Below are 13,610 nucleotides of genomic sequence, written 5' to 3'. Positions count from 1 at the left end.
CGTTGAATCCTTATTCCTATTAGGGAGAGAAAGGTTTCTTGGGTACCGCGAAAGAAGTGTGGCTAAAGGTAATAACATTTTAACCATTGCAGTGAGATCTTCAATCATCTGTCTCATAGTGGATATTTCCCCCTTGAGTAAATCAATAGACGTGTGATCACCTTGAGGAACAGGAGTATGTAAATCTACACCGCCTCGCAAATGTGGTTGTACTTGGGCTGTATTTGTTGGCTGTAGGTCTATACCTGGATTGGAATGGGGCACAGCTAACATAGCAACCCTTTTTGAACAAGGGACTGTGGGATGGGAAACACATTCATCCAAGACGGTGATAGAAACTGGATCTTTATTAGCCACATCCTGTAAACCTTCTATTAAAACAAGTGAGGTATTGCTGTTGTTATCGGAATTGCCCTTTCTACAAGCTTTCTGGAACATAGTGGGGATGGTGACTAGGCATGGCGAGCTAGCGTGGGTAGGTGAAAAATGACCACTACTATGTGGTAATAAGGGTTCTGAGGCCAGGATGTCCTCGCACTCAGTGATAAGAGTGTCAATTCTATCGATGACACAATTACCAGCAGCGTGTTTCTGATTTTTCCTAGGCTTTTTGCCCTTACCTGCACCACTGTTAGTATTACTACCTGCCGCTCTGCCTTCCACAGTTTTCCGTTTCCTCATGGCCCAGACGAAAAAATAAAAAAATAAAAAAAAATAGTTCCTAGGCAATAACCTAACACTGGAAGAAAAGGGAGACACCAATGACCAGCAACTGTGACAAAATACTGAAGTTCAAAATGACACCATCCAAGCACAGTGTGATTCTATAGGCCAATTACATTGACTTCGACAACCCCATGTACAAATGGAGTTTGGCACAGTACCTTATCCAGATGAAATACAATCGCAATCACGATGGGGAATGTTCAATCCAAATTGTAGGGGGGTGGGGTGGCCCTGCCATGCCTTTTCCTGGCAATGATGGTGTTTAAATCACGCCTCCAGGCGCACTAGTGGCGTCAGATCGGGGCGCCAAAGCAGGAAATGCTGGGGAATGTACTTGCACAGCACTGTTCCCCTCACAGCAGGAGAGGAAGAGGGAAAAAAAACCTTCAGCGAATGCAGTTTCCCTCACAGCGACGATGGTGTGCCCCCTTCGCTGCCCCAGGCGTTATGCTGCTTTCTCCCCGTCTAAAAGGTATATCGATATAGAGTTTTCAAATGTCAATACTGGTTACTTTGTGTGCTGTCAAAGAAAAAAAAAAAACAGCAGCAAGCACCAGCGTCAGACGGGGCAACTCAGACCCTCTTTCTGCAGTTTGGAGTTTTAAAAGTTTGAAGTTCAATCTATATTTTCTCCTCCTTCCTTCCTTCTCCCCTTAGAGAAAGAAAAAAAACACACCATCTGGACTTTCTTTTCTACTACTCCAATCCTTGCCAACACCACTTCAGAAAGGCAAAAGATGGCAGGAGACCGCAACCAATACCTTACAGCTGGGCCTCAACTCAGCTCAAAGCTCAGAGCCTGCCCCGCGAACTCCGAAAGCAGCCCCTCTAACACCCGCCTGCTCCCCCTTTGTTATTTTCCCACCACTGCGTCCCCGCCCCCCTGTTCTCCCATTTGCCGCCCCGCTCCCACATCCCAGCTGCTCCTCCCAACCTCACTCCCTCATATGGAGGCCGCGCGCAGCCGCTGCACCGCTGGCGCGCCTAAGGCCAGGTCCCCTGGCCCCCGCACACACCACGATTCCCGCCTCCGCTATGACTCCAGCACCCTCCACGCACTCAACGCCGGACGATCACGCACCTGCTGCCTGGTCACCCCGAAGTGCACCCAAGGACCCTTCTCCTGCCGAAACTGCAGCTTCACCAGCATCCGGCCCGCCAACCCGCCCAACGAAGAACCCAACTTACTCAGATGTATTCTGCTCAACACCTGCTCCGCCCGCAAACACACCGTCAAACTCTGGGACCTACTCAACACCAACGCCCCAGATGTCACCTTCCTGACGGAGACCTGGCGGACCCCCTCTTCGGCACCTGACATCGCCATAGCCATCCCGGAAGGCTACAAGATTACCCACAAGGACTGCACCAACAGAATAGGAGGAAGAATTGCCATCGTCCACAGAAACACTCTCAAAATCTCGACAGACGCCAACGACACCCTCAGCACCGCCGAACACCTGCACTTCCAGATCCACACTGACACCAACACCACCCTCAGAGGCACCCTCATCTACAGACCCCCAAGACCCTGACCGCAGTTCAGCGACTCCATCGCTGACTTCATCAGCACACACGCCCTCGCCTCCACCGACTACATCCTCCTCAGGGACCTGAACTTCCACCTCAAGAACAACAACGACTTCAACTCCTCCAACCTCATCGACAACCTCGATAACCTCGGACTCAGACAACTTGCCACAACACCCACTCACTCCGCTGGCCACATGCTGGAGCTCATCTTCTCAGCAAGCACCCACGTCTCCTTCGACCGGACCACCGAACTCCACTGGACAGATCACCGCTGCATCAACTTCACCTTCCGGAAACCCACCACACACCACCGCACCCAGCAGATGTCCCGCCGCAGCTGAGGCAAGATCACCCAGGACCAGCTAACCACCACCCTCACCCAGAGCCCACCCACAGACCCGACTGACCCCGATGCCGCAGCCCGCAGCCTCAGACAATGGATCGGCGACTGCGCCAACACCCTCGCCCCGCTGAAGAACCCCCCAAACATCCACACCAGCAAGGGAGACAGCTGGTTCACCAAAGACCTCCAGGCCTCCAAACGAACCTGCCGACAACTAGAAAAAACTGGACCTGTGAAAGAACACCAGAAAGCTACACAGCCCACAGGAACGCCACCCGTCGACACCACCAACTCATCAGATCTGCCAAAAGGACCACCTTCAGAGACCGCATAGACAACAACGCACACAACAGCAAATAACGCTTCAGCATCGTGAAGGAACTCTCCAACCCCAGCTCCAACACCAACGACATCCCGCCGTCACAAGACCTGTGCGACTCGCTGGACACCTTCTTATACCGGAAGATAGCAGACATCCACGACAGCTTCAACGCCGTCAACACCCCGGCAACCGCCGATACCCTGCTCCCACGACCACCAACCGCCTGGACCAACATCAACGACGATGACACCATCAAGATAATGAAAAACCGTCCACTCCGGATCCCCGGAAGACCCCTGCCCTCACCACATCTTCAACAAAGCCAGCAGCACCATCGCACCCCACCTCCGGAAAACCGTCAACATCTCCCTCAAGACAGCGACCTTCCCGGAGAGCTGGAAGCATGGAGAGATCAATGCCTTACTCAAGAAACCCAAGGCGGACCCCAAGAACTTCCGACCCATCTCCCTGCTCCCGTTCCCGGCGAAAGTCATCGAAAAGGCCGTCAACAAACAACTGACCAGCTTCCTTGAGGAGGACAACATCCTTGACCCATCCCAGTCCGGGTTCCGCAGCAACCACAGCACTGAAACGGCCCTCATCGCCACCACCGATGACATCAGGACCCTGCTCGACAATGGAGAAACCGCGCCCCTCATCCTCCTGGACCTATCAGCCACTTTCGACACAGTCTGCTACCGCACACCAAGAACACGCCTCCACGGCGCCGGAATCCAAGAGAAGGCCCTGGACTGGACCACCTCCTTCCTCTCTGGGAGAATCCAGAGCATCCGCCTCCCCCCCTTCCGCTCCGAAGCCACCGAGATCTTCTGCGGCGAACCCCAAGGCTCATCCCTCAGCCCAACGTTGTTCAACGTCTACATGGCACCGTTCGCCCACATCACCCGACGACTAGGCCTGGGCGAAAATTTCGTTCCGTTCGCGGAAATTGCGATAATTTGACATTTTCGCGTTCCGCGGAGAGCGTGAAAATGTCAAAATTTCGCATTCCGCAGCTTGGCGATAATTTGTTCCTTGCTCGCGCTGTAAAATAATACATTCTCGCGCGCGCGCGATCGCCTTACCTGAATCCCTGCGTTCGCCGACAAGTTTTCTTGATCCGGTCGCGTTCTCCATGAGATGTTGTATTGTTTTTAGCCATTTGCGCTGTCTTGCGACAGTTCGCGCCCGCAGTGACGTCATGCGTCGCGCGATCACGTCTTTCTTCTCACGATCATGCACCGCGTGACGACTGAAAACAAGATGGCCGCGCCCGCGAGCTACCACATGGGTAAGTTGGCGAGCCGCAACCATGCAGAAAATCTCGCGAACATGCGGGAAAAAAACTTCTGCATCTTCGCGATATTTCCGCGTGTTTGCGATAATTTTTAACATTTTCGCGATAATTTGCGAAAGTGGATTTCGCAAATTCTGCCCACCCCTACCGACAACACGACCTAAACATCATCTCCTAGGTCGACGACACCCAGCTGATCCTCTCACTCACCAAGGACCCCCACAGCACCAAAACCAACCTCCACGAAGGAATGAAGGCTGTTGCCGACCGGATGAGAAACAGCCGACTGAAGCTGAACTCGGACAAAATGGAGTTCCTCATCCTCGGTCCCACCCCCTTGGCCTGGGACGGCTCCTGGTGGCCGACAGCACTAGGAGCACCCCCTACACCCACCGACCACGCACGAAACCTAGGGGTCCTCCTCGACTCCACCCTTTCCATGACGAAGCAGCTCAACGCTGTCTTCTCCTCTTGCTTCAACACCCTCCACATGCTTCACAGGATCTTCAAGTGGATCTCCACCAAAACTAGAAGGATGGTCACCCAGGCCCTTGTCAGCAGTATACTGGACTACGGCAACGCAAACTACGCAGGAGCCCTGGCCAAACTCCTGAAACGGCTCCAACGCATCCAGAACACCTCTGCACGCCTGATCCTCGACATCCCCCGCTGCAGCACATCACACCCCACCTGAGAGATCTGCCCTGGCTCCGCATCAACAAGAGGATAACCTTCAAGCTTCTCACCCACGCACACAAGGCACTCCATGACACTGGACCAGTGTACCTCAACAGCAGACTCAGCCTCTACACCCCCACCAGCCAGCTACGCTCCACAGATCGCACCCTCGCCACTGTCCCCCGCATCCGAAGAGTGATCGCCGGCGGCAGATCATTCTCCCACCACGCCGCCAAGACGTGGAACACTCTCCTCATCCGCCTACGGCAGACCAAAGACCTCCTAACCTTCAGGAGACTCCTCAAGACCTGGCTCTTCGAACAGTAGCAGCATTCCCCCCCCAAGCGTCTTGAGACCCTCACGGGTATGTAGTGCGCTTTACAAATGCTATGATTGATTGATTGATTGGTTGATTAATTGAATACTAGGTATATCCAGGCTCCTGGACTTTCAAGCTGGGCCAAACATTCAATCAACCAATATCTTTCATAAGGTTTTTAAAAGATCTCAGAGTTTGCGGTTTGCTCCCCAAGCTGGAGACACTACTATCCCCGGAACTCTTCTAGACCCATTTATATTTAAGTCCACCCAAACTAAACATGGTGCCTGACAAGAAGATGACTCCATAGCTAAAAAATTCAATAAGCCAGGGGCATCTAAAACTGGAGCATAGATTGAACACAGCATAAAAGAACCATTGGCTGATATGCACTCCATTATAGCCCATCTGCCATGCTTATTCACTGTGTTTCGCCCAGGTATAATAAGATTCCTTTTAACTAAGATGGCTACCTCCTTAGTCCTAACATCCTGGGTTGTGTGACACACTTCCTTTAACCCCAGAGAAGTAAGCATGGTGCTATCACTCCGTGCTATATGGGTTTCCTGAAGGCAATACACATCTGATTTTGAAATTTGTAGATCTTCTTGGAACCCTTCTCCTTTTAGATCTGTCATTTAGCCCGCAGATATTAATAGTGGCAATGCAAAGCTTAGCCATCCACCCAGTACATTATTCTAGCCATCCAAATTGCCCCGCCAAAACTAATAGACAAAAGCAATAAAATGCCAGAACAAACTACCTCATCCGATCATTTATTCAAACCATACCCTATCCTTCAGTGCTGCAAAAAGAACCAACAAACCAATAATACTTTCCTGCAATTTAAATACCAAACTTTCAACAAGTTCCCACAATCTCCCCATCAACCCCCTCCCCCAGTCAAACCCCCTACCAATGAAAGCAGCCAGACCTACCAGGTCTATGTGATAGAGGTGGCAAGAGACACCACAAGTTCCCACCTCTAGACACTCCTCCACCCCCCACATCAATGTGGTAGAAAAAAAAATACCTGCAAATATAATGTGAGAGAACAACCCCATACGCAAATGCCCTCATTATTCAAAAAAGGGCATGCCTTACTTAAGAGAAACCCACCAATACTAAACCTAGTTCATACTTTCTTAAACTAATAACCCCAAAATCAATACATCTCTTCTTTCTGCCAAAGCCTGTTCGAGATAGTGGCTTGCCTTTATTTCAGAGGAGAAGAATTTTACAGTCCCTCTGACTATTGTTTTCAACCTGGCTGGTGCCAACTGAAAGGCCCAAACTCCATCATCTTTATAAGGCTTGTTAACCTGCCACAAACGCCATCGGCACTCCACTGTTATATGGTAGAAGTCAGGGCACAAGAAAAAAAGAAGACTCTTTATATTTCCTTTTCGCCTCTGGGTGAGCCTTCTCAAAAATAGCTTGATGCAGCAGGAAATTACCAAAAAAGACTAAGATAGCCCTCAGCTCCCTTTGATCTCTGATGGGTTGCATGGTTTTGTGGTGAGTAAAAGGAAACCGTGGACCCTCTGAAACTCACGTGCCCAGTCCCAGCATGTCAGTTTGGGAAAATCTTCCTTTAGATGGTCCAGGATAAAATATTGAATGTCATTCCTTTCTAGGCCTTCCTTGATCCCAAGAAAACGGAGATGATTCCTTCTCTGGTGGTTTTTCAGGTCTTCCACTTTACACATGACATCAGTCAGTTGGGTATTGCTGGACTTAGTCTGCTTTCTCACAGCTGCCAACTCAGTCTCTACGACAGTTGTTCTCTCCTCTATGCTGTTGAGTTGCTCACTGATCTCCAAACAAGCCTCCCCTACCTTCCAAACCGCACCTTCCAACTTTTTTGTAGCCTGTCTGGCTTTTTTCCTGTCTGCACGGGTTACCTTCGGTGTTCCTTAATCGACTCTAATAGCAAGGCCAGAGCAGGGTTTATAGTTGCTGTCCCTTCAGCCTGCAGTACACAAGTGGGAGTCTCTGCCTGAGCGGGCGCCATCTCTGTCATTCCCAGTATCATCGTATGGCCACCGTTATGTTATGTTATGTATGGGAATAATCCCATTTCAGCCCGCTGCTAGTAGTGTGTCTCTCCCTGTTCTTCCGTGGATCTCTATAGCCTTTAGAGACCTTAGAGATCCTTCAATGCTTTTGGTGCTTAAGGGCTGTCTCATGTACTTCAAATGTGCTAGAGCCCGAAGTTGACGAGCTGTCTCCTGCTTTGCCATGGCCAAAACTAGATATTTCCGAATGAGAATCATCAATGAGCAAGAAGAACGTGTTCGCCCCATTGGATGTGAGATCAGCTGCTACTAACCCAGTCTCTATGTTGCAAATGGAGCCCCCAGTAGCACCACTCAGAAAAACAGGCTGAGAGTTAGGTCAAAGATCATTTGTGACCCTGTGTTCTTTTCCTAGGGCCCCCTAGATCATCTCTCTGGCGGTCCTGACCACCTACCTCTGTTTGCTACTCCCACCTAGTGGAGAAAACACGGATACAAATGGCAGAGAGCCTCCGTCAGCTGCACTTTAGCTACCACCTCAATATTTTCAAATTGTGCCGGAGTCAATCCAGACTGCTCATCAGATACAAAGGATGCACTTCGGTCTGACTCATCAAAATCCAGCTTCTTAGGAGTTTCCTGGGTGATTTGGCAACCCCCTCCATTCTTGATCTTAAAGTGGCCAGTGATAGCTGGCTGAGGTGATGCAAGAGGTAGGATATGATTGTCTTTACTGGGGGCCAAGAGCCCCTCTTCAGATGTCTTCCCCCCCCCAGTTTTTTAGCCCCAGCTTGCATGCAGTCTGGTAAATTCCTCCTCCTCCCTGTCCTCTTGCTTTCCAACCGATTGTTAGCAGTGAAGGACTCATTTAGCTTACCTGCATTCTCTTCAATGTTAGCCAGGGGAGACTCCTGTCTTAACCCCTGCAATTGTGCAGTAGTCCGTGAAGTAGTCTCCCTTGGTTGTTTCACCGTTTTTGGAGGACTATTGAAAGGCTGTGGAAGCTACCCCAGAGGGAAAGCCTGATGCCGCCTTCTGGGCAGATCCGAAGTTTCCAGCCGCAAGTCCCACCCACTCACCTAGGACGCAGCGACACGATTAAGCCAACCTCCCGGCAAACGCCAAGAGAGCTCCAAGACGCCTCTGCCACAACACCGCGCCGGGCACAGCCAGAATTACGGTGCCAAAAATGCCATCAACAAGGTTCACCTGACCCGTCCAAAAGCTTCAAAGACAGCTATGCCATCGGCATCCACACACCGCAAGCAGTTAAGCCGTCCAGAGGGAGATAGAGGGGACTGAAGCAGGAGCTCAGAAGCTGTGATCCTACGCGATCGCTATCTTCTTTTCGAGTAACCCGTGTATAACCTTAATGTCCAAGTATCTAATTCTGCAAAATAAAAAGCCACTAGTTTTCATTACTACATTTAAACTGGTAAGTCAGATACTCCAACTGTAATAACTGATTTAGGCACAAAACGTATGCCTGTACAATGCAAGGTAACTCAAACCATTTCGCATATATACCTTTGTGTGTAATTCTTTTTTTGATGGGGGACCTCACACCTTTTAAAAAAAATAAAAATAACTTTACTTCATCGTTAGGAAATACCATTACAAAGCAAAGAATTTCACTGAAAAAATAACGTTTAAAGGGACGCAATAGTTAGGAAGTAGACATAAAAAAAACTTAGAAATTCACTAAAAATCAAAGGTTACAGGGATGTTATAGTTAGTTTCAGATTTTACACACACAAGACCATAGATACTCAGTTGTCATAGTTATATTTATCTCAAGAAACTATAACTTGAGCCCTCTGGTAACGATAATTCACGCCTTCGCCATCCACTGCTAATTATCCCACATGTCATGACATCTTCTATAACATCATTAATAATATCACTGCAATATTTCCAATAAAATTATTGATGAGAAAATTGTGCTTGGCAGGGGTGCAAGTTATAGTTATCTTAGGGAATGTGTTATAGCTCCTTGACATAAGTACATCTACAACTGCTGCATTTTGCTGCTTTTGTGTGTGTAAAATGTGAACCTAACTATAACATCCCTGTAACCTTTGTTTTTTTTAGTGAATTTCTAAGTTGTTTTAAATTCTATTTCCTAACTATGACACACAATTGATGGACGGAATGCAGAACAAATCAAAACATTCATCCCAGTCAAGAGATCTGGGTTAAATTCATCATTCTTTTGCTAACCATGCCACCCCAGTTTAGACCTGGCCATATGAAAAGCAGTCTTGACCCTGTGCCTCATGGGAAAGGTCCAGCCCGAACTGCCAAGCCAGGTCCTCCCTGGACCGGAAACAAGTCAAGACTGATTTGTATATGGCTGGGTCTGAAATGGAATGGCATAGGGAGCAGAAAATGATGGATTGAGGCCCAGAACGCCGTACTGGGGTGAATGTTTGACATTCTGCAGGATTCTGTTGATCAATTGTTCTTTTTGCATTTTCCTCTCTGAGTGGGACGGGTATGCCCAGACGTGGGCCTGTGCTCTCCATGCCATGGTAGTCAAGCCTGGGTGATGAGGGGTGATACCTCGAAACCAGTCCCAGGCTGCTTCTTTCCAGGCAAGGGAGAACCTGGCCTGGCAGTTCAGACTGGAGTGTGTCCATGGGGAGCAGGGTCAAGACGGATTTGAATATGGCTGATTCTAAACTGGAATGGCATGGGGAACAAAAAACACGATGGATTTAGGCCCAGATCTCTGTACTGGGGTGAATGTATGACATTGTTCTGCATTCTGTCCATCAACTGTTGTTTTTGCATTTGTCACCCGGAGTGGGACGGGTATGCCCAGACGTGGGTACCGTGCTCTCCATGCCACTGGAATCAAGCTATCCTGGCTGAAGAGGGGTGAAACCCCAAAACCGGCCCTAGAATGCTTGTTTTCAGTCCAGGGAGGACCTGGCTTGGCAGTTCGGGCTAGACTGTTCCCATGAGGCACAGGGTCAAGACTGATTTGCATATGGCTGGGCTCAAACAGGAATGGCATGGTGAGCAAAAAAATGATGGATTTAGGCCCAGATCTCTGTACTGGGGTGAATGTATGACATTGTTCTGCATTCTGTCCTTCAACTGTTGTTTTTATAAAGTCCCTGTAACCTTTGTTTTTTTCAGTGAATATATATACCTAGTACCTACTGGCGGTTGCCAGTAAGTAATTATATTTAGGATGTAATTTCCATAGGACTTTGCCGTCATTTGACAAATCCTCACGAGATTTTTTTACATGAGTTTGCCATACATTTCAGCTGCTGCCTTCAAAATTTCAGGGTGATCCATCAGGCGGAGCCGTAAAAAAGGCAGGGTCCCAAAACATGTTTTCCTCATGTTAATTTCCATAGGAACTTTAGACATGGCTACATCTGGTATTGCTAAATGGAATTACAGTACATTTGGCAATAAGGTAGCTGTTGGTCCAGAAAGTGACCTTTTTGCTAATTGGTGTAAATCTGTTCAGTAGTTGCAGAGTTACTTAAATACATTTCCAGATCTATATTTAGAGATACAGAAGACCAGCAACCCCTCCTGATCTCGTGTTGATATCTGATTGGCTGCCAACACTTCAAACCAGGAAGTGTTGGCAGCTATTTCACCACCATTCTACAAATGCACATCCTGGTGCACTACTAGTTGGGGGATGAAGTCTCTTTGACTCCAGAGGGTCCTTGCGGGCCAACTACCCTCCTTTTACTTCCAGTAAGTCCCACACAGTGGATTGCTGAGAGGTCTTTGGAGGTCATGCCCCCTTTCTCTACCACTCTGCAAACATGCCTCCTGATGCACTGCTGGTTGAAGTGATGAAGTCTCCTTGGATCCTGATGGTCCCTGAGGGTCAACAACCCCTCCTGTTACCTCCAGTGTGTCTCACACAGTGGGATTGCTGTGAGTTGGTTGGGGGCTCCACCCCTTTCTCCAACACTCTGCAAACGCTTATCCAGGTACACAACTGGTTGGGAGAAGAAGTCCCCTTGGATGCTGAGGGTCCTTGGTGGTCAAGAACCCCTCCTGTTACCTCCAGAAAGTCCCACACAGCAAAATTCCTAAGAGCTGGTCAGAGGCCCCACCCCTTTTCTCCACCACTCTACAAACATGACTATCAGTTAAAAAACCATAGAAATTCACTGAAAAAACAAAGGTTACAGGGACGTTATAGTTAGGAAATATAATTTGAAAAACCTTAGAAATTCACTGAAAAAACAAACGTTACAGGGACATTCTAGTTAGGCTAAGAATTCACTCGTACTGACCATGTCATGAGTGATGTAATATATGAGGCCATAAGCAGTGCATTGCGGGGGTGCAAGTTATATTTACCTCAGGTAACTATAACTGCTTAATTTCACTGATTTTGTATGAGTGAAATCTTAGCCTAACTATAATGTCCCAGTAACCTTTGTTTTTTCAGTGAATAGATAGATAGATAGATAGATAGATAGATAGATAGATAGATAGATAGATAGATAGATAGATAGATAGATAGATAGATAGATAGATAGATAGATAGATAGATAGATATAGATAGAGATAGATATAGATATAGATAGATATAGAAAGAGATAGATAGATAGATAGATAGATAGATAGATAGATAGATAGATAGATAGATAGATAGATAGATAGATAGATAGATAGATAGATAGATAGATAGATAGATAGATAGATAGATAGATAGATAGATAGATAGATAGATAGATAGATAGATAGATATTTAACTTTTTTTTAAACCTTGATGGGGAGCAAAGAAGCACTGTCTAGCTGGTCTAAGTGTGGATTCCTCCCATATTCTTCCTACTTCCACATTCTAGAGGCTGGTCTTGGGCATGTGAATAATAAAGTCCTAAATTTCATTGTTGCATTGCACCATCATGATTAATCTGACATAATCCTTGTCTCTGCCTCTTAGTGCACAGAAGAAATGGGTGTGGAACTGACATGAAAGTGAAAGCTTAAGAATATGTTTCAGGATTGTTTAAAATGAGATAGCTAAACTCAGGCGTACGCTTCCTTACAGGATGGTTAAACATTTAGACAAAATGTATGCATATCCAGGTGCCTATGTGACTTTAAGTTGGACCGTACATGACAGGAAAATGTGTTATGCACTTTTTACTTACTGTTACTTTCTAAATTTTGTGAAAATACACTGGTGATACACAAACATATTATATTGAAATATTTTCATACATGGGCAAATAAGGATTGCAAAATATTTCTGTGTCCAACCTATAGATGGTAGAGCAAATGGTGAAATATTTGTGTACTGTGCGTTACCTGTAATGATAAAGGATTCTTTCCAGCGTGGCAAAGACAGTGACCGAATTCCATTGGAGAAGCTTCCTCTATATCCAGACTGCCCTGGAATTTTTTTAACAAGTACTTTTCCTCCAGAGTTATCAATTACACCACTTTGGGAAAAATAAAAGTAAACATCATACATTAAATTAGAGCACAATGTTTATGAAATATATATAATGTGAATTCAAGAATGACTCATATTTCAAAATTCAAAAAAGATTCTTGTCAGAATTTCATCAATGAAATCAAACAATAAATGCATACAGTGAATTGTATCAACCCTTTGTATTATTATGAATGTTAGGGGCATGTATTGTTGGTTAATAAAGCAATGTTCGATTCCTGCCCCAACTGCATCCAGATTGTCTTTACTTGTACTGAAAATGGTTTTCCATGCACATTCTAGTAATTCATAAGATACAGAGCACATATGTATATTTATTGGGATGGAGCAGTAGATCTGTTGGGATAGAAATGTCATCTGCATTGTAATGGACATGCACCCCTGCCCTGAGTGCCCAATTGTACTGACATCTGGATTCCTAATGCTGAGTTTTGCAGCAAACATGGATCATGTGTGTGCACCATGACATAGTCCTGTCTCACAAATTGCAGTTTTGTTGGACTGGGATTGTCACCCAAAGCACTACGCCCATAATGTTGAGAGGCCTGCCCTCAGCAGGAGTTAAGCAGCAGGAGCACAAGTGGTGGAAGCATACCGTGTATTGATCAGTAGGAGAGAACAGATCCTTTTTAGGTCTCGCCTGACCAGCGCTTTAGCGCTGGCTCTGGCGAGACTTATAGTAAGCGCGTTTTGGAAGTGCAAACAGTGGCTTTGCAGGCCTCCAACTACAGTGCATGTGACCCGTCCGGGCGCGCGCACCATTTGGAGTCCTGCAACCACTTGTTTACTTTCACTTTAGCCGTGATTCATCGCACCATTTGGCAGCCTGCGTGGCCGCCCCCACTCCCCCTCCCACTCCGTCAGCTTCAGTGCGCGCTTGTTTAAGTGGTCCTCTGTTCTGATGCCTTGTAGCCACCGACGTCAC

General features: G+C 47.2%; 1 protein-coding gene across 1 annotated transcript in view; it reads right to left on the bottom strand.

Annotated features, from left to right (window-relative positions):
- Positions 1-13,610, bottom strand: part of VIT (vitrin) — a 1,751,009-nt gene that overhangs the window by 1,059,577 nt on the left and 677,822 nt on the right. Inside the window, exon 6 of the mRNA XM_085611942.1 lies at positions 12,538-12,671. Within this exon, the coding sequence (XP_085468068.1) occupies positions 12,538-12,671 (134 nt within the window). The remainder of the gene's footprint in view (positions 1-12,537; positions 12,672-13,610) is intronic.

This window comes from Triturus cristatus, chromosome 6 (assembly GCF_964204655.1).
Source record: "Triturus cristatus chromosome 6, aTriCri1.1, whole genome shotgun sequence".
In the NCBI taxonomy this organism is placed as follows: domain Eukaryota; kingdom Metazoa; phylum Chordata; class Amphibia; order Caudata; family Salamandridae; genus Triturus; species Triturus cristatus.
The sequence above is the reverse complement of the archived record's forward strand: the minus strand, read 5'-3'. Positions and strand labels throughout refer to the sequence as shown.